An 18,104-nucleotide genomic window follows, 5' to 3' on the forward strand; every position below is an offset into this window, starting at 1 on the left:
GGTGCTGAGGATTCTAGGATGTATTGTTTGTTCTGCTTTTCTGACAGAATCCCCAGGTAGCTTTCTTCCTGGGATAAGCTAGAGCAAGGGCTTCACTCTGTTGTCAAGAACTTGGAAATCCTGATTTTTTTTTTTTTTTTAAACTTTAATTTTTTTATTCCTAATTGGAAAGAAAAGACTAAATCCTCATACTAGGAGCTTCTATCCATTTAGTCCCTGTGTGTCATGCAAGTGGATCAGGCCAGGATCATTAGTCTTTCCTTGTGCAAAAGTTCATGGACTCTTGCTGAATTGCTGATACAGGCAGTGGTTTGCCAAGTGAAAACTGTAGGCAAATGTTATCTTTGCTTCTCCACTTTTTTAGCGTATGTTTTGTCATTGATATGTTAAGTCTGTCGTCTTCCTTCTGTATCTGCTTGTTACCATGTGCATTCAAATTTTGATGTATTAAAAATCCTTGTGTGATATTAATGTACAGCTGATGAAACAGGAAAATTCCTTTGGAGTCACTTTTTGCAGTTGTTTCATGTATGAGCCGTTGTTTTCTTGTGTCAGTGGCTTTATCTTGTGGCAGGGCAACTTTTAGATCCCCCAATAGGCAGAACATGTTAGGAAAAGACCATGAAAACGAAAGCCATACTTTCTTTACAAAACATCTTTAAGTATGTTTTAAGACAATATTTTATGGTTTTGTGACAGCTATTTTTAGAGTCAGAACAGATATTACAACAGAGTTTTCTTAATGCAGAAGATGATGCATTTAAAGCACAGATGAACTTTATGTGTATACTTGGCATTTGTTGTCTAAGCAATGGAAGAAGTTCTCAGATTTTGCAGATTGCTTAATATTTTTAAAGGTATTGTTGAGTACTTTATCAAAGTCACTCAGAAGAATGTTTTCATGTGAATGTGGTGGAAAGGTGTGAATCTGTTGCTGTGAATTTTTTGTGAAATACTAGCTGATATAGTGTGTTCTGACTGAACCAAAGGCTTCAGAATCGCTTGTTGGTCCATTAAGGAGCAGTGGCATTTCTGCACATGCTGATGTTTTAAAAACACAATACTTCATTGCCTGTCAAAGTCAGGTATGCATTTGGTTCCTTGAACGTTGTATACTTTTGTGTTTAAAAAAAAAAACACCAAAACAAACTTGCATACACGAAACAAATAAGACCAGATATGCAAGGAATACTGCATGTTGCATGCAGAATATGAACACTATTGTTATCTTAAGATTTTTAAAGATTTCATAGCGTAACAGGCCATGCTGGATGCGTGTTATGAGAAAGTTTAGTTGTGCTCCATTTGTCTGTATATTGAAACTGAACTATGAAGACTATAATTAAATGTTAAGTACACATTATTGAGTGTAAACCGAACAAACTAACCAAAACAATTAAAAGTGGGAAACTGACTTTTCTTCTAAGTCTAATCTTGGTTTTAGAGGTAAAAGATTTATTTTGGTAGTCTTGCAAGAAGACATGTAATACTTCTTAGAACTTACTGATTTTTTCCCATTACTACTGACTAATGTAAGACCTGTTAGCGCATATTTGAGACTGTTCTAGTCTCTTACCTACAGTCTTAACCACCTACCTACCATTACTTGGGAAGGCTTTTGTGATTGATATTTACAATGTTCATTCAAATTCCTTGAAAGAAAGATGTGTGTATAAGCAGATGGAAAGTGGGCACAATTTTGTCATCTTCAGTTTACACAAGATGTCCTAGTCTACTGGCAATAAACATGTTGAGTTGTTGGGAGACAACCTATGTCTTCAATGCTGTACTTGTTAATAGAAAATACTGTTTTGATCTTTCTCCTCACTTGCTAGTAAATTGAGTGTTCAAAGTACTCAGTGACACAGGCACAATAAAAACTAATTGTATTTATAGGAATTCTGAAAGCTTGCTGAGAAGTGACTGTTTCAGGTTGTAAAACCTCCTCTGAATAACAAATGCGGTATTGTGTTCTTTGCAGGTAATGGCAACTTGGATGTGATGGGCTAATTTATTTTGACTAAGTTTCATTAAACTCTTAAGTTCATTTTGGAATTGAACATTTAAATCCTTGCAGCTGCTAGAAGTGTAAGCTAGTGTGGACTTGAACAAATTGGAGGGAAAGGGAAAATGGGGGAGCTAGGTTGCTGGTAAGATGGTGCACTGTCAGACTGGTACAGCCAGGAATGTAGGTAACATTCCTTGCAACTCTGCTGCTAAAAGAACAAGTTGTGTCAGATGAGACTTACTTGACCTGAAAATATGTAAACTGAATAGTTTTGTAAGGTCTTGATGCAGATCCTGTAAATAGGTATGTCTGTAAACATAGAAGTGCTTGAGTCTCTCTTTAAAAAAAAAAAAGGGGGGGGGTTGGGGAGAGAGAAATACGTTACTGTAACCACCGTGAGCCTGTTCAGCTTGGAGTTTTTCATCTCCAAATCTCTTTGCTTTTTGTCCCGAGCTATGAGCTGCTCTTTCGTAAACAAGCAGTCATTTTTCTATTTGTCATGTCAAGAGGGATAGATAGACTTGATATTAGGCTGCTTTATCCAATTTTTGCATTTGAAATGCAAGCTGCAGTGTCACCAAGAATATTCAAAATGTTGCAACCTTTATTCCATTGGGCTCTGCTAAGCAGAGTAGACATGGTTTGAATTCTTAACTTAACCTGGTTTGTCCCATCAGTTCATCAGCAGCTGTCTCATATAGCTAATGATGTTATGCAATTGATCTGGAGTTTATGGAAAAACTACACAATTAACTACAGTCAGGGAATCTTCATGCAGTTTTGCTCAAAGTCAGGAGCCTGACTGGGAATAATGAATGCAAGGCAGTTCTGAGCATGGAACAGTACTTTTAAAATAGAAAATAATTTAGAATACCCAGCAATGCCCCTCAGTCTGAAACCTGCGTGAGCAGGTGGTTATTCTGTGCTTTGTTTGAAGCCAGTGCTCTCAGATCAGTGTGCATGGAATGCATGCTCGGTAGGTCAGTGATAGACTGCTCTGCCCCAAACAACCCCCCCTCTTCCCCTCTGGCACTGTAATACAGGTCTGGAAAACTTGCATTGACTGTACTGGACTTTGGATCAGATCTTAATTGGCTGGCTAGACAGCATTTGAAGGAGAATCCCTGGAGGTGCATACAAAATACACAGCTGTCCAAACAAGGCAAAACGGCTTATCTCTAAACCCAGTGTTGCAAGGGGAGAAATGCTAATCATTGCCATAACAGTCTGACTTTTGTGGGGAGAGAAGCCGAATTTACCGCTCATTGAGATGGGTTCCTTTTTCTTGGGGTATTGATGATAGACTCAGTAGATACAGCACATGGTGCTGGGGGAATTGTGGTGATTACCTTCGCTTCTCTTCTGTCCAGGCAGATTTCTGTCTGAAGAATCATCAAATATGAAACTTGCAGATTTCTCCCATTCTGAATTCTGTCCCCTTTGAATTTCCATTGCATTTTTTTCCCTCTATTCAGTTTTAAAATTAATTTTTGCTTCTCTATCAGGCTTTTTCCTATGCTGGGTGAGTCACAACAGGGAATTTATCATTTTTTCACTGGTGCAGGAAGCTGCTGTTGTGCTTAAGTGCTTTCAAATGATGTTTCTTGCAACCACAGAAATGTTGTGCAAAGAGAGCAAGGGTGGGTGTGCCCTTGTCCTTCCTGCTGCAACACTTGGTGTTAACTTCCACTCGAATTGAAATGAGTGGCTGTTGTCAGTTTTCAAATAGAATTAATTGTTCTGGCTAAAGGGAGTGTTACTACATGAAGTGAACATAACATGTCTCTTTTTGTAATTACTTTTCCTTTTTCACTTTTTTCATGTAATGCCATCAATCAGTTCTTAAACTGATTCTTGTATTCACAGAAAAGAAAAACATGGTGAGTGCAAAAAAAAAGTTGGTAATTATATTTCAAGTCAGGTGTCTATTTCATACACCAATTTCTTGCTAGAACTGAGGAGCAGTCTCTGATAGTACAAAAAATGTGTTTTCAAAAATGTTTTTTTAAAAAAAACTTTATATTTTAAAAAAACCCTAAATTTAAAAAGTTCTTGGCAAAGATGACAGGAATTTGGGCAAATGAGGTGGGAGTGGATCACTCTATCTGAAGCTAAACATAGATGTGAATTCTTAAATAATGATGCATTATGTATTGTTCACAGCCATTAACTTTTTTTTAATATTGTGTGTTTTTATTGCAGATACATTATGTTCCACCAGTGCTAGTGTGCCTGCTTTGTCTGACCTCCTGTGGATACCAGCAGCAAGTGGGTGACTTGTGATGTGCTTATTTAAAGGGCTTCATCACTCTCATGTTTCATACAGAGATTTCTCAAGTGATAGAAGGTAATTAACAGTCGGGAATTTATCTGTAGTGAGAGAATGCTCTGATTTTTTTAATGTCCAAAGTTGTATGTTTGAAGTAGTGTGGCTTAAGATCCTAGCCCTGGAGGTTTCCCTAGAAACCCACAACCCACCCCTAAACTGAAGGTGGAGGAGCAGGATTCTTTTCAAGAAGAGAGTTTAGATTTTGCAAACTGGTAGAGCCCATAGAATCATAGAATCGTTTAGGTTGGAAAAGACCTTTCAGATCATCCAGTCCAACCATTAACCTACACTACCAAGTCCACCACTAAACCAATTAAAGGTAGAGTAGCAATTTCATGTTTCCTGGCTTGGTGGCTGGATTACTTACAATGCAAGTGAAAACTAGGACTCATTAAGATTGGAAAGGACCTCTAAGATCATCAGTCCAATCATCAACCCAACACCACCATGCCCACTAAACCATGTCCCAAAGGGCCACGTCTACCCGTTTTTTGAACCCTTCCAGGGATGGGGACTTCACCACCTCTCTGGGCAGCCTGTTCCCATGCTTGACTACCCTTTCCGTGAAGAAATTTTTCCTAATGTCCAATCTAAACCTCCCCTGATGCAGCTTGAGCCCATTTCCTCTCGTCCTAGCGCAAACTACTTGCGAGAAGAGACCAACACCCACCTCAAGACAACCTCCTTTCAGGTAGTTGTAGAGAGCCATAAGGGCTCCCCTCAGCCTTCTCTTCTCCACACTAAACAACCCCAGTTCCCTCAGCCGCTCCTCATAAGACCTGTGCTCCAGACCCTTCACCAGCTTCGTTGCCCTTCTTTGGGCACACTCCAGCACCTCAATGTCTTTCTTGTAGTGAGGGGCCCAAAACTGGACACAGTATTCCAGGTGCGGCCTCACCAGCGCCGAGTACAGGGGAACAATCACAATCACCTCCCTGCTCCTGCCGGCCACGCTCTTCCTGATACCAGCCAGGGTGCTGTTGGCCTTCTTGGCCACCTGGGCACACTGCTGGCTCATGTTCAGTCAGCTGTCAACCAACACCCCTAGGTGCTTTTTGGCCAGGCAGCTTTCCAGACATTCCTCCCCAAGGCTGTAGCGTTGCATGGGGTTGTTGTGACCCACGTGCAGGACCCAGCACTTGGCCCTGTGGAACCTCATACAGTTGGCCTCAGCCCATCCGACCAGCCTGTCCAGGTCCCTCTGCAGGGCCATCCTACCCTCCAGCAGATCGACACTCCCACCCAGTTTGGTGTCATCTGCAACTGGCATAGCTCAAATTGTCCATAAGAAGAAGAAAAATGTTGTTCAGAATGGGGCTGTAAATGCTGCATATTACTAAATCATGAGGATTTTTTATGTTCTCCACATTTTAATGAAATTTCTTGTGTAAGTGGTGGTTTTCAATCACATTAATTAATTTCTTCCTGGTTGAGTAAAAAGAACCATATGAATTAGTGTAGCCCAGTGTGGCTGGTAAAATTAATACTCTAGGTGCATTAAACTTACAGACAGCAACAGAGAATTGCATATAAACATGTTGCATTGTAGATACTGGTGCTTCCAGTTAGAGCAATATGGGGAATGATTCATCTCATCCTTTAGAAGCTGTGACTTGAAATATTGTCCAGATTAGGAACATTGAAATAATCCTATTGGATCAAATCCTCTGTTCATTAGTACTAGAATCAGATCTTTTATATTTAGTAGGTTTGATCTATCTCCAAATCAAGATCTTTATATTCCATCAAGATTTTGTTACACATTTCTGTTATGTGTATAAATGGACAGGCCATTTTTCACTTTCACTGAGTCTTGATTATGTCAGACATCCACTTTGAGACGTGTGTGGACCTGGTACAGAGCTCCTTTTTGGCAAACAAATACCTCTGTGGTACTGTGAGTAACTTACCTACAAAAGTCCCATTCTGGGTGTATTGAATCCTTTTATACAGCTATGGGAATTCTTTACATGAACATTTACATTCTTCACACAAACACAGAAATTTTTTTTAATTACATCATGATAACAAATCTGTTCTGTATACCCCAGAAAATTATACTCAAATATGTTCTGCAAACTGGTAGATTAATGTCTCCCAGTATATTTAGTCTCAAATTGCTCAACTTCTACAATGGTCAGAAGAACAGGTCATATTTTAAATATTCTGAATGAACAGCAATTAAACTTTTTTGCCACGTTTAATGTTTCTGTTGTGCTGATGCAATGGTCTCTGGATGGAGCAAAGAATGGAAGACCAAGTGTGTCCAGTTGGAGACTTGTCTGCTAAAAATACAGGTGAAAGCAATTTTGTTAATGATGAGCTCTTCCACACTACTGGTGAGTGGTGACCGTGTATTTCAATTACTTCACATGTGAAGCTCTGTCCATAGAACTGGTTTACTTGCATGTATAGGACAAAGGCCAAGAAAACATGTTTTCTTTTTCTCAGTGAAGAAAGTGATTTAGGGGTATTTTGTGCTTTCACCTATCTGTTTCATCAGTACTTTGACATAAAAGACAAACTTGAAAATTATTTAAATTGGGGTGGTGACACAAATATACAAATAGTAATCCTAGAGATTTTTCACACAGCAGCATGGAACACCTTTGAAATTAGTGCAACAGAGCAGGCTAGGGTATTCTGTTACAGTATTTACTTTGCAGTTTTTGCTAGACTTTGTCGATATTTCACATTGTTAGGTATGAATATGCAAGGTTCCTTCCTTGGTTTATGGAATTTTTAATACAGAAACAAGGAGGGAATGATGAGGGTTTTTTTGAAATGACAGATGTGTTTGTAAGTACACAAACGTTATGAAGGAGAGCTAGGCACAAGTGTGTTTAGTTCACTTTTGAAATTGGCTGGGTTTTCAGTTAGTTCTATAAAAAATAATTCCATTCAGTGTTGGATAGACATAACACCAAGTGACCAAGGTGAAAGGATCTCTCAGTTCAGGTGAAGGTTTGTATTCAACAGAGAGTTAGTATTAGAGTATTTTAAAAAAATTGCTGTGGTAATTAAAGAAGGCTTCCTCTGCAGATTAAAGCTGTAAGTGTTTTGTATAAGCAAGTGGTAGAGCACAAATGCTACATTTTACATATTGTTGACAGAGTTAGTGAGAAATCTTTTAAATATTATGTTCCTAGTGATGTAGTGGTCATTTTCTTCTAAGAAACATTAATTCCTTGATGGGTTAAGAGAAATGTATTTTTTTTTTTCCTTATAGAATACTTGTTACCTGTATCCTGCCTTTGCAGCTGGAAGCACAAATCTTCTTATTTAAAGGTGGCTGGCTCTATGAATGAGGAATAGGGAATCCATATGCTCACCTAGATCAGGGCCCAAGGAATGTAGTGAGTGATGCTTCCCCCTAGAAATTCAGATTTATATGTCTGTGAAACACTGGCTCTTTGTGTTGCTTAGTTTGGGAAATAAAATGATGCACTTGTCTCTTGGTGATGGTGTCTTTTTTCTTTTTTTCTTTCCCCCAGGATTACCATCATGGTAGCATAGTTTTATCCTCCTGTATATGTAATAGAATATTTTTGTCTATCACATCCTCCTTTAAGGTGTTTAGCCTTTTTCTGCAGATGACACCAAGCTGAGTGGTGTAGCTGATGGGCTTAAGGGAGGGGATGGCATCCAGAGGGACCTTGACAGGCTTGAGGAGTGGGCCCATGTGAACCTCATGAAGTTCAACAAGGCCAAATGCAAGGTCCTGCACCAGGGCTGCAGCAATCCCCAGTCTAAGTGCAGACTGGGGGGTGAATGGATTGAGAGCAGCCCTGCAGAGAAGGACTTGGGGACATTAATAGATGAAAAATAAGACTTGAATTGGCAATGTGCACTCGCAGCCCAGAGAGCCAATTGTATTGTATAAAAAGCATGGCCAGTAGGCTGAGGGAGGTGATTATTCTCCTCTACTCTGCTCTTGTGAGATCCCGCCTGGAGTACTGTGTCCAGCTCTGAGCTCCCCAGCACAAGGAAGATGTGGACCTGTTGGAGCAGGTCCAGAGGAGGGCCACAAAAATGATCAGAGGGCTGGAACACCTCTCCTGTGGAGAAAGGCTGGGAGAGTTGGGGTTGTTCAGCCTGGAGAAAAGAAGGCCCCGGGGAGACCTTACTGCAGCCCAAAACATTCTATAATTCTAAAAAATCAAATCTTTATAACTGGTGCCTTGTTTATACCTATTCTGCATTTTCAAAGTATGAAATGCTGAATTCTAGGTGGTAGTTATTTGGAATCAGTTTTAATAAAAGCAAGCCTTACAGACTGTGGTCAACGCTTTTATCACAAGCATGAATTATACTGATTAAAATTATGATGCAGTCACAGAAGAGCAAAGACATTCTTCGACTGGCTTTTGGAATATGCTGTCAATCTTCCTTTTTCTTAAACTTGTTTCTTTTTTCATTATCAAATATACATGTGGTTATATACTGAGTTATTAGTCCCTTTTTTCTTTGATTACATTTATCAGAAAGGATTTTTAGCTTGAGTTCCGTATGAATAGACTTAAGTGATTACTCTGAAAGGAGGAGGTCTTGGAAGTCATCACATTTGTAGAGACAAAACAAGTCTGCTTATTTAGTCTCACTTCAGTGAGCACTTTTTCTTCTAAGTGTCTGCTTAAGACTAAAACTCAGCTGAATGGTGCTATTCCTACCTTTCTCTTCATCAATGCCAGTTTGTGACCTAGCAGGTTGGTTTGTCTTATAAATTTTCAGTGCAATCTTTGCATTTAAACTGGGATTATAATGAGTTGCACAGATATCATTAAAGGGATTATTCTGGCTTTCAGGTTTAACTAGCATGTTTCAACTGGACAGGTGAGTACACACTGTGTAAAATCCAGTGAGAGGTAATAAATCTTCTACTTGGGCTCCCAATTAATAATTTTGTTTTTCCTCTCGTAGTGTCTGTTATTTTTCAGACTAGGGCTATATAGTGAATTGAGGAGAAACTCAACTTTTGGTAAACCTTCTAAGCCATTCTCTTGTCCTCAGCTGCTAATGATTTTCCTGTATCAGAACGGTACTATCATTAAATAGGAGTATTACCAGCAAAACCAAATACAGTTAGTCAAGAAGTACTCCTTACATTTCTTTTAGGCAAATGCTCTGAACAGAACCAAAACAAACAATGGCCTGTCTTACAATGACAAATATGGAAGGTACAGCAACTTCTACTGTCCACCAGAATGGTGACATCCATGGGAATACCAGTGCACCCAAGCAGACAGAACCATTGCTTCAAGTGTACCTTTATCATTCTCCTGGGAAGACAGGAGGACATTACCTTCCATTTCCAGCTGGAGAATACGTTGCAGAAGAGATTTGTGCTCTTGCCTGTAAAGCCTGTGGTAAGTATATACATAATGGTTTTCCTAATGAAGGAGTGAAATTGAGCTTAATGCAAGAAGGTTTTTAATAATCCAGAGCTCATCAAAGTGCTGGCATTTTAACTGAAATGCTAATCTTTCTGTTCTTTCAGAAGTAATCATTATCAGAAGTAATTAGCACCAGGCTGCAAAACCATTCCTGTCGGAATGGTTGTGAAACTGAGATATAATCAGGTGATTGCTCTTTTTTCAATAATTTGAGGGTATACTATCCTTTACCTGGAAGTCTTCTTTCATTGAGCTGAAATATAGTTTGGATAGTTAAATCACAGCAGGAACTGGAAATAGCTTGAATCTGCAAAACAGATTGGTCCTGGAACTTATGCATATATTGTATATTATAAATGCTTAACCACTTTGCAGATGGAAACTGTTTTATTAGATAAAACATGACTGCTTGTGTGTGTGTGTGGTTAATGCTTTTCATAACTGTTCATGAAATAAAACAAGTAAATCACAGTAGTATATTTGAAATAAATAAATAAAACATGTTTATATCTAAGAATGCCTTTGAATTGTTACAGTTATCCAGAGTTTAACATGAACAGGTGCTGAGACCCATAGTAAAAAAATTCAAACATGCCTTCGTGCATGTGTCTGTCTTTCATTGCAAAAGTAGGTTGAATTTGTGAATAAAAAAAAATAGTTCCAATAAACTTTGGATATTAAACTGTCTTTTTTTTCCATGCACATGTGCACACACACATGTACACAGAGTCTCTCCATATCTTCTTTTTGGGCTGTGAGTGGTACAAGGCTGGATTTGTCTTTTAGCTTTCCAAGTGCCACGTTCAGGTGCAAATGAATTTAAAAGAAAGGCTCATAATTCCAGATCTTTCTTTTCCAGTGGGTCACAAATATGAATCTGCTGACTCTGACTGTACATTTTATTATCTCCAAACATCTTATACTTTTGTTATTTTTGTCTTTTTATTGGTTTTAATGAATTTTGAGAGGGGGTCTGTCAGGTTTTTCTGTGCTGTTGTATGTGTTGTACTGACAGAGTTGCATGCTATGAGTTGGTAATTTGCTTGTATATGCTAGTTTCACAAAGAATCTTCTGGGTTTAAGGACCATTGTTCCTTGGAGCTCTTTAGGCATGGCAGAGTCTGACTAAGATTCAAGTTCGTAGAGTTGCTCTTCATGTAATATGAGAGCTTTAGGCAAATAAGCACGTATAATGAGTTCAGCAGAAGCACTGCCCAGGATTCATTTTGGGAGACAGATATGAGGAAGTAGTATGGTATTTAGAGGTTTCCAGAATTTTAGCTCTGTGAGAGTCTGCTGCTCTAATGACCTTATAGGTCTGAGTTTGACAAATGGACCTGGGAGTGTTCTCGAAGTTAAGGTTTCTTTTTGGTGGTGACTCAAATCTAGATGTTCCAGATATCTGTCTCCCGAGGGTTCTATAGCCTCTTTCTTCCAGTTGAAGGAAAAAAATGTATTGTGTCCTCACTTCAGAAAATATGCCCATACTCACTTCTGTAGCAAGGATAGCTCTCTTAGCACTGGTACCCATGGTTTTTGGGATTCAGTTTTGCCTCTGTTAGGTTTCTCAGCTTAGTTCAGACCCTCAGGTACAGCATCTAAAGGTGCATAAGGCTAGCGTGGGGGGGAGATTCTTCACTTTCTGACTGTTAAAGTGGTGTTGAATTTTTACATTAGGTAATAGTTAATGAGATTTTTAATGGAAATAAATACTGTTGTCACTGAGGGTATTGGTGAGGGAGTGAAATAGAGAACAATTTTACTAGATAGTGGGCGGAAGAAATGCTTCTTCATTTAACTTTGATATTCATGTACCAACTTGCCAGAATATTAAACTGATAAGGGCTTGTATCCATCAAATTCAATATGTTCAAAATAATGTGGTCTTTCAGAGAATATACTGCATCATCAACTGTGACATCAGGTGCCTTGCCTCCTTCCTTTCTGACTAGGTTTGGGGGGGGTTTTTTGTGATAGGGGAATAGCAAGTCATCTGAACACAAATTTTTCAGTTACCCTTCTAATGAATCAGTTAGTTAAAGCTCACCTTCCAGAAAATTTCCCAACCTATTCTGAATTCACTGGAATGGTAACTACCTTGGTAGTCTGATTAGCCATTTCTACTCTTATTGCTGGTTTGTCCACTTTTTTCTTCCTTTTTCTCTGGTTTGAATTTTCCTTGCTTCAGTTTTCATATGTTTGTTCAAGGTATGTTTTTCTTTGCCTTTCCCCATCACCAACCCTAAGGAGATATTTATGTGCCATAATCAAATTATCTTTAGGTCTTCTTTTTGATAAATTGATTGGTTTCTGTAGCTTGACTGTCGTAACTGTTTTAATTTTTTGGCTGTCTTCTGCACTGTCTCCGGTTTCCCAGGAAAATGTGCAGCACTGGCTATGTATGATATTCTTCTCACCCACATCACATACAAAATCCAATTCCTGCTAATCCACAAATCCAGTTAGTCTTGTTTCCCATGACATCATCTGAAGATTCATACTCCATTGCTTGTTTTGTCAGACCTCACCAATCTTTCTCAAGCCTTCTAGCTTTCTGGGGTGCCAGTTTCTGTTTTGCTGGTATGGCCAGTACCTAGCTCCTAGATGTATCCTTTTATACTTGACTGTTTTAAAAATAATTTAGTGTTAATAGTACTCCTTATTAAGTTGTTTTTATATTTGTTTCTATTGTTTCAGCATTCTTCACCAGAGTTTCTAAAGTGTATCAGTAGTGATTTATATAAATCAGTTGTAACTTGTATAAATAAAATGTTTTCTCATGTTGAGGCTTTGACCTTGTAGAGCTGAGGTAGACAAAGTCCTCTGAAGAGTGGTTTCTGCCTGGCAGCTACTGTGGCAGTATTATACTGCCTTTTTCTCAATGGCATTTGTAACTTCATTTCTTTCTAAATTGGTGGAAAAGGCTGAGATGGCTGCAGGTTTTTGTTCTCTTTCATAACAGTTACTAGTGCTTAAATCATGAGGTACCACTTATTATTAATTACTGGTTTTGTTCTATGAGGTTTTGTGGTTGTACAGCAGAACATGTAGGTCTGCAAAGCCTATACAGTCAAATAATGTTTATGTTGGCATAACTTGTCTTTCAGGAGTTAGCTATGAATCAGGATATTTCGTAAAGAAGAGAGTGGTTCATGTAATAGGCATGTCCAAAATACAACAAACTTGGTAGTTGTTAATGAACTTTCTCTGTGATCTGATCAATTGTTCAATTTCTTGACAGCAGAGCTGGTTACATCAAAGTATGACTTTTATTGGTGGCAAGCAGGACTGGATCTAGGCAAACATCAGCAGTCACAGAGACAGCCTCGTTATGTACCTTTTATACAGTTCAAACAATTGAAGGTTTTTCAGTCTGTGCTGGCTTGACTTTAGATCTGTTGTATATGGCATATATTGGCTATATAAATACTAGTCTGTCTAAATATTACTCTGTAGTTGCATGCCAGTTTGAGGCATGCTTGCAGAAGTTAAACCTTTTCTTACTTTATTTAAAAACAACTTTCAAATTTTGGAAAAAAATAATAAATATGAAACTTTTTGTAGGTTATTTTTTATATGGAAAACTGTCTGAGCGTGAAGCTAAATATCTCACCAGAAATGCAAGAATAAATGAAGTCTCTTGAAATAAGGTTTAAATTGACTAGCCAGTCTTGTGGTTCAACTCTTAAATGTTAACTAGTATGTTAATTGCCATGTAAAAAAATTATAAATGTCACGCCAAAACCAAGGGAAGTCTTTGCTCTCAGCCTAAGAGAGAAAGTGGTATTAGAGGAGCTAACTGATGGTGGAAATGAAATATGATAGAGAAATTGTTCTAGAGGTTACAGAAGCATTGTGTTCGATGTGTCTTCTAAATTCAGTATCAGAAGCTTGTTTTCCCAAATCATGATCTTAAACCCTTTAATTTTCTCCGCTCTCTCAAATAATCTTAAATGAAATTTCTCTTTTAGGCTGTTTTTAGTGTGTTTACATTCACTTTATAAAAATACCAAGCAATCAAGGCCATTCGAACACAAGTAGTAGCAATGGTTCAGGAAGGCCCCCACAGTTGATGCGAGAGAGTGGTAATGCAAGCTTGATGTGATATTTTACAAAATAAGTAAATGTGTTTGTTTACAGAGTAAGTATAAACTTTGTTTATAATTTTTGTTTTACTCAAAGTGTAAATTATGAAAAAAATCTAGAAATCTGTGTTTAAAAATTAGCAGGTGTAATTGAAAATAACATGAACTGAGTTTTGTTGTAGTGTAGGTAAATCAGATACAGGCTACTGGGAACACCTGAAGTCTTTGAATTTGAATCTTGGATGTATTTATCTGTATATAGAAAGAAGGATGTTTTGTTTATTATATTAGTGTCAGTACGCTATACCAATAATTTTGCAATAAGATACTGCCCAGTCTCTTGTAAGTGGATTTAAGAGGTTTTTATCATCAGAAAGTAAGTAAAAAAAACCCAAAACCAAAACAAAACCTCACCAACCCCAAACCAAACCAACAACAACAAAAAAAAAAACCAAAAACCAACTGTGGCCTGTACACTCTAACTTACCAGAATAATACATTATACACACAACCAGTATTACATGGAAAAATAATTTTCTTCTAATTTTTAAACTAATGATTTTGTTGGTTTATTCTCTTGGCTGAGTAATATGAGTAAAAAAATACATGCATCACTTGTATGTATAATCCAAATTGTTACTGAAAAAGTTAACTAAGTGAAGATATTTTTCTGTTACACTAGGCAAATGAGTTTGTATATCACAGTTAAAATTGCAACAATCATAAGCAAAGCATTGTTTTGATAGGCAAATAAATTTGTGCCATGTTCTTGAAAATCTTAATAAATTAGTAGTAAAGTATGCAGTGCTAGTGACTTTAAATGTAACTATAACATTTAAATAGCACACTGAAAAACGTTTTGGCAAAGTCAACCAAGGAGCATAGTTTGTTTAGCATCTTGCATTTCTGCCATGGCTTGTCCCCCTGGTGTATATGAACCCTAAATTTCTGTAGGATGTATCTACTTTATCTGCTTTCTGACAGGCTTTTGTTCTCATTTTCCCCCTCCCCTTCTGTTATGATCGTTAAACCCCAAAATCTTAACTTTTTAATGGAACTAGAATCCCAAGAGGGAACCAGTTCGATAGTCCTGACTGGGTTGCTGAGTTATAGGCAGCTAGCAGTTGAATTTGTTGGATTCTGTCTCTTTTTTTTTAAATGTTGATATTCTGAAACTCCACCTAGGAACCTTTTAATTCTCACCCGTCTGATTTGCAAATAGATTGGAAGTTCCACGGTACTTTCCTTGAAAACTGCTGGTGCCTCCCCAGAAAGCCACAAGATAGCAGAGAATTTTTAATTATACCAGAGTAAAAACACTGTTTCAAAACATTTAATGTGACTAAGAACTGACAGTGCCTGCAGTCAATTAAACATTTTCAAGATAGTGAATGTGTTGCATAATGTGATGATTGTGATGGATCTGTAGTACCTCTTTGCTTGCATGGTTTGGAGGGCATTCCTTGTTAGTAGCTAGAGACTTTTAAGCAGACTTATCCTTAACATGCTGAATTTCCAGAATTCACAGGGCTCAGAGTTGTCATTCATTATAACTGTCCATTGGGGAGTTTGGGAGGGAGTGGGTTTTGTTTTGGTTTTTTCTTAAGTGATAACCTTTCCTGAAAATCCACACACAACACCCGCACCCCCGCAAGGCAAGGAATGGATTAGTCAGACCTCTGGGCAGTTCTGTTTTGCTAAGAAAGGAAACATGGGCTTTGATTAACTATTCAGAAAACACTTTGTTGACAGGATAGCAACATTGAATGTGGTGTCAGAGTTCGGTAAGGCTCCAGTTTGTATGAAAGATGAGGGTAAGATATTTTTGTGTAAGAAAAGCCAAGCAATTTTCCATCCAGTGTGTGCAAGACTCTGTAAGTTTTAGATAGTTTACTTGACAGTTGTGTGTGAGAACTGAGTACTGTTTGTATTGGACTTTGAAAATTGGAGATTGTTTGCTTTTAATCATGAACTCCATGCAAGTAATTGCTTCCATCTGTGTATGTCTAGTGACTTATTAATACACTTGAATTGACAGTTTCATAAGACACTATTTCTACTGTAGACTACACATAGCTTCCACATCTCATAGTGGTGTCATGGCTTTTTGTGATTTACAGTTTCTGGGTTTTATTTTTTCTTTACAGAGGGACGTTACCTAATGAAAACATACTGTATGGGTGAAAGGGTACCTAGTGCCAACAAAGGAGGAAATACAGAAAAACTGTATTTCCTTAGGTGCTTCAGGGTAAATTAAGTAGTGTGACTTGTCGGGATGTGGAGCTCTAAAATCATAATGAGGAAAGGAAGAAGCTACTATGCAAATCATTCTTTTTTAGGCTTGAGGTAGAAGTTTGAGGAATAGACTTCCATGGTGTTACAGCCTTTCATGATTTTACTTGACTGTATAACATGCTGAGGCTCCTTTATTTAGCTTTACGTCCTGGTTTCGGCTGGGATAGAATTAATTTGCTTCCTAGTAGCAGGCACAGTGCTGTGTTTTGGTTTTGGTAGGAGAAGAATGTTGATAACACACGGATGTTTTAGTTGTTGCTAAGTACTGCTTATGTTAGTCAAGGACTTCTCAGCTTCCCATGCTCTGCCAGGTGCACAAGAAACTGGGAGGGGGCACAGCCAGAATAGTTGATCCAAACTGACCAAAGGGCTATTCCATACCAGATGACATCATGCTCAGCATATAAAGCTGGGGGGAGTTGGCTGGGGTCAGCAATTGCTGCTCGGGAACTGTCTGGGTATTGGTTGGCGGGTGGTGGGTGAGCAGTTGCATTGTGCATCACTTGCTTTGTATATTGTTGTTGTTGCTGCTGCTGCTGCTGCTGTTGTTGTTGTTGTTGTTGTTGTTGCTATTATTATTATTATTATTATTATATGGTTATTATTGCTACTACTATTTTACTTTATTTCAATTATTAAACTGTCCTTATCTCAACCCAGGAGTTTTCTCACTCTTACTTTTCCGATTCTCTCCCCCATCCCATCAGGGTGAGCGGCTGCGTGGTGCTTAGTTGCTGGCTGGGACTAAACCACAACAGTACTAAATAAAATAATTGCTGAGAGATAGTCACGTTCTTGTCTTTGCAATAGTCCGGAAAATTTATTTAATAGCCCTTGCTGGAGACAAAGTGGAGAACAATTCTGCTTTTTTTATGTCTGAGTCACTGTCTCCTCTCCTAATTAATCACTGATTGATTTGATAGCATGGTTAGTGCAGTGCAGAAATCCAGAGGAGGTTTTTTAGTACCTGTTGTGAACAGCTTTTCTGATTTTACTTGTGTTGAAAATACATTTCTCAGAAGTTTTCATTATTGTTGACATGTCTAGGCTTCATCAGAAGACTTTGATTTCCACACATTTCCCACCCCCCCTCTCCACCCCCAACCTCAGTCTTTTGGTTTTCATTGTTTCTGGAGAAAACAATTAAATACTGCAGTTGTCATTTGCTTCCAAAGTCCCTGCAACTAATAATGCTGCTAAGAATTACATGAAAAGAGATGTTTCTGGCCTCTCTGCTTTCATCAGACTTTTGTGGACAATTTTTAAGACTCTAATAGAGGATTTGCTCTATTTGTATAATTGTTGAACTTTTTCAAGTGTAGCAATATTCTGGCACAAATGTGTAATTCTTAAGGGGGAGGGGAAAAAAGAAGAAGTAAAGTAGTGTAATTCATTTTCTTGAAAAACACGTATGATCTATATGTCATTGAGCACTGGCAGTGAAAGGTAGAAGTTACTATTTGGAATTATAAATTCTAAAGTATGAGGCATGGATGAGTGCATGGTTTACTTTTCATACATAGACAGCAAAGAGGATTTTTTTGATTTTTTTTTTTTGTTAACATTTCTGATTTGTAGGGGGAATTCCAAAGTCATGTTCCTTGCTTAGTTAAAGTTTCAGAATGGCAATAATATGATCTGGATTGAATGGCAGTGATGTGATCTGTGGGTTTTTTTCGTTTGCTTTGCTTTTTTGAGAGGCAGGGCAGGGTGGTGGTGTCTGTAATGTGTTTGGTGATATATGGCAGTTTAACATTTGAATTTAAGAATATGACTTGGAAACATGTTCAGTGTGTTTACGCAGGATTGTTAATCGTAGAATCATATAGAATCGTAGAATGCTTTGGGTTGGAAGGGACCTTCAGAGGTCATCTAGCCCAACCCCCCTGCAGTGAGCAGGGACAGCTTTAACCAGATCAGGTTGCTCAGAGCCCCGTCCAGCCTGACCTGGAATGTTGCCAGGGATGGGGCCTCTACCACCCCTCTGGGCAACC

At 38.2% G+C, this 18,104-nt stretch overlaps 1 protein-coding gene across 4 annotated transcripts in view; it reads left to right on the plus strand.

Moving 5' to 3' along the window:
- Positions 1–4,240: 4,240 nt before the first annotated feature.
- The window catches only part of JAK2 (Janus kinase 2), a 57,799-nt gene continuing 43,935 nt past the window's right edge, over positions 4,241–18,104 (plus strand). Inside the window, exons 1-3 of one of the 4 annotated variants that reach the window (XM_075726988.1) lie at positions 4,241–4,355; positions 7,931–9,043; positions 9,453–9,703. In XM_075726988.1, coding sequence (XP_075583103.1) covers positions 9,484–9,703 — 220 coding nt within the window. In that variant the 5' untranslated portion in view covers positions 4,241–4,355; positions 7,931–9,043; positions 9,453–9,483. Of the gene's footprint in view, positions 4,356–5,552; positions 6,635–6,661; positions 6,677–7,930; positions 9,044–9,452; positions 9,704–18,104 lie in introns of those variants that run through there. The other 3 variants (XM_075726989.1, XM_075726987.1, XM_075726990.1) reach the window with 3 other exon arrangements.

The sequence above is a fragment of the Pelecanus crispus genome, chromosome Z, assembly GCF_030463565.1.
Source record: "Pelecanus crispus isolate bPelCri1 chromosome Z, bPelCri1.pri, whole genome shotgun sequence".
In the NCBI taxonomy this organism is placed as follows: Eukaryota; Metazoa; Chordata; class Aves; order Pelecaniformes; family Pelecanidae; genus Pelecanus; species Pelecanus crispus.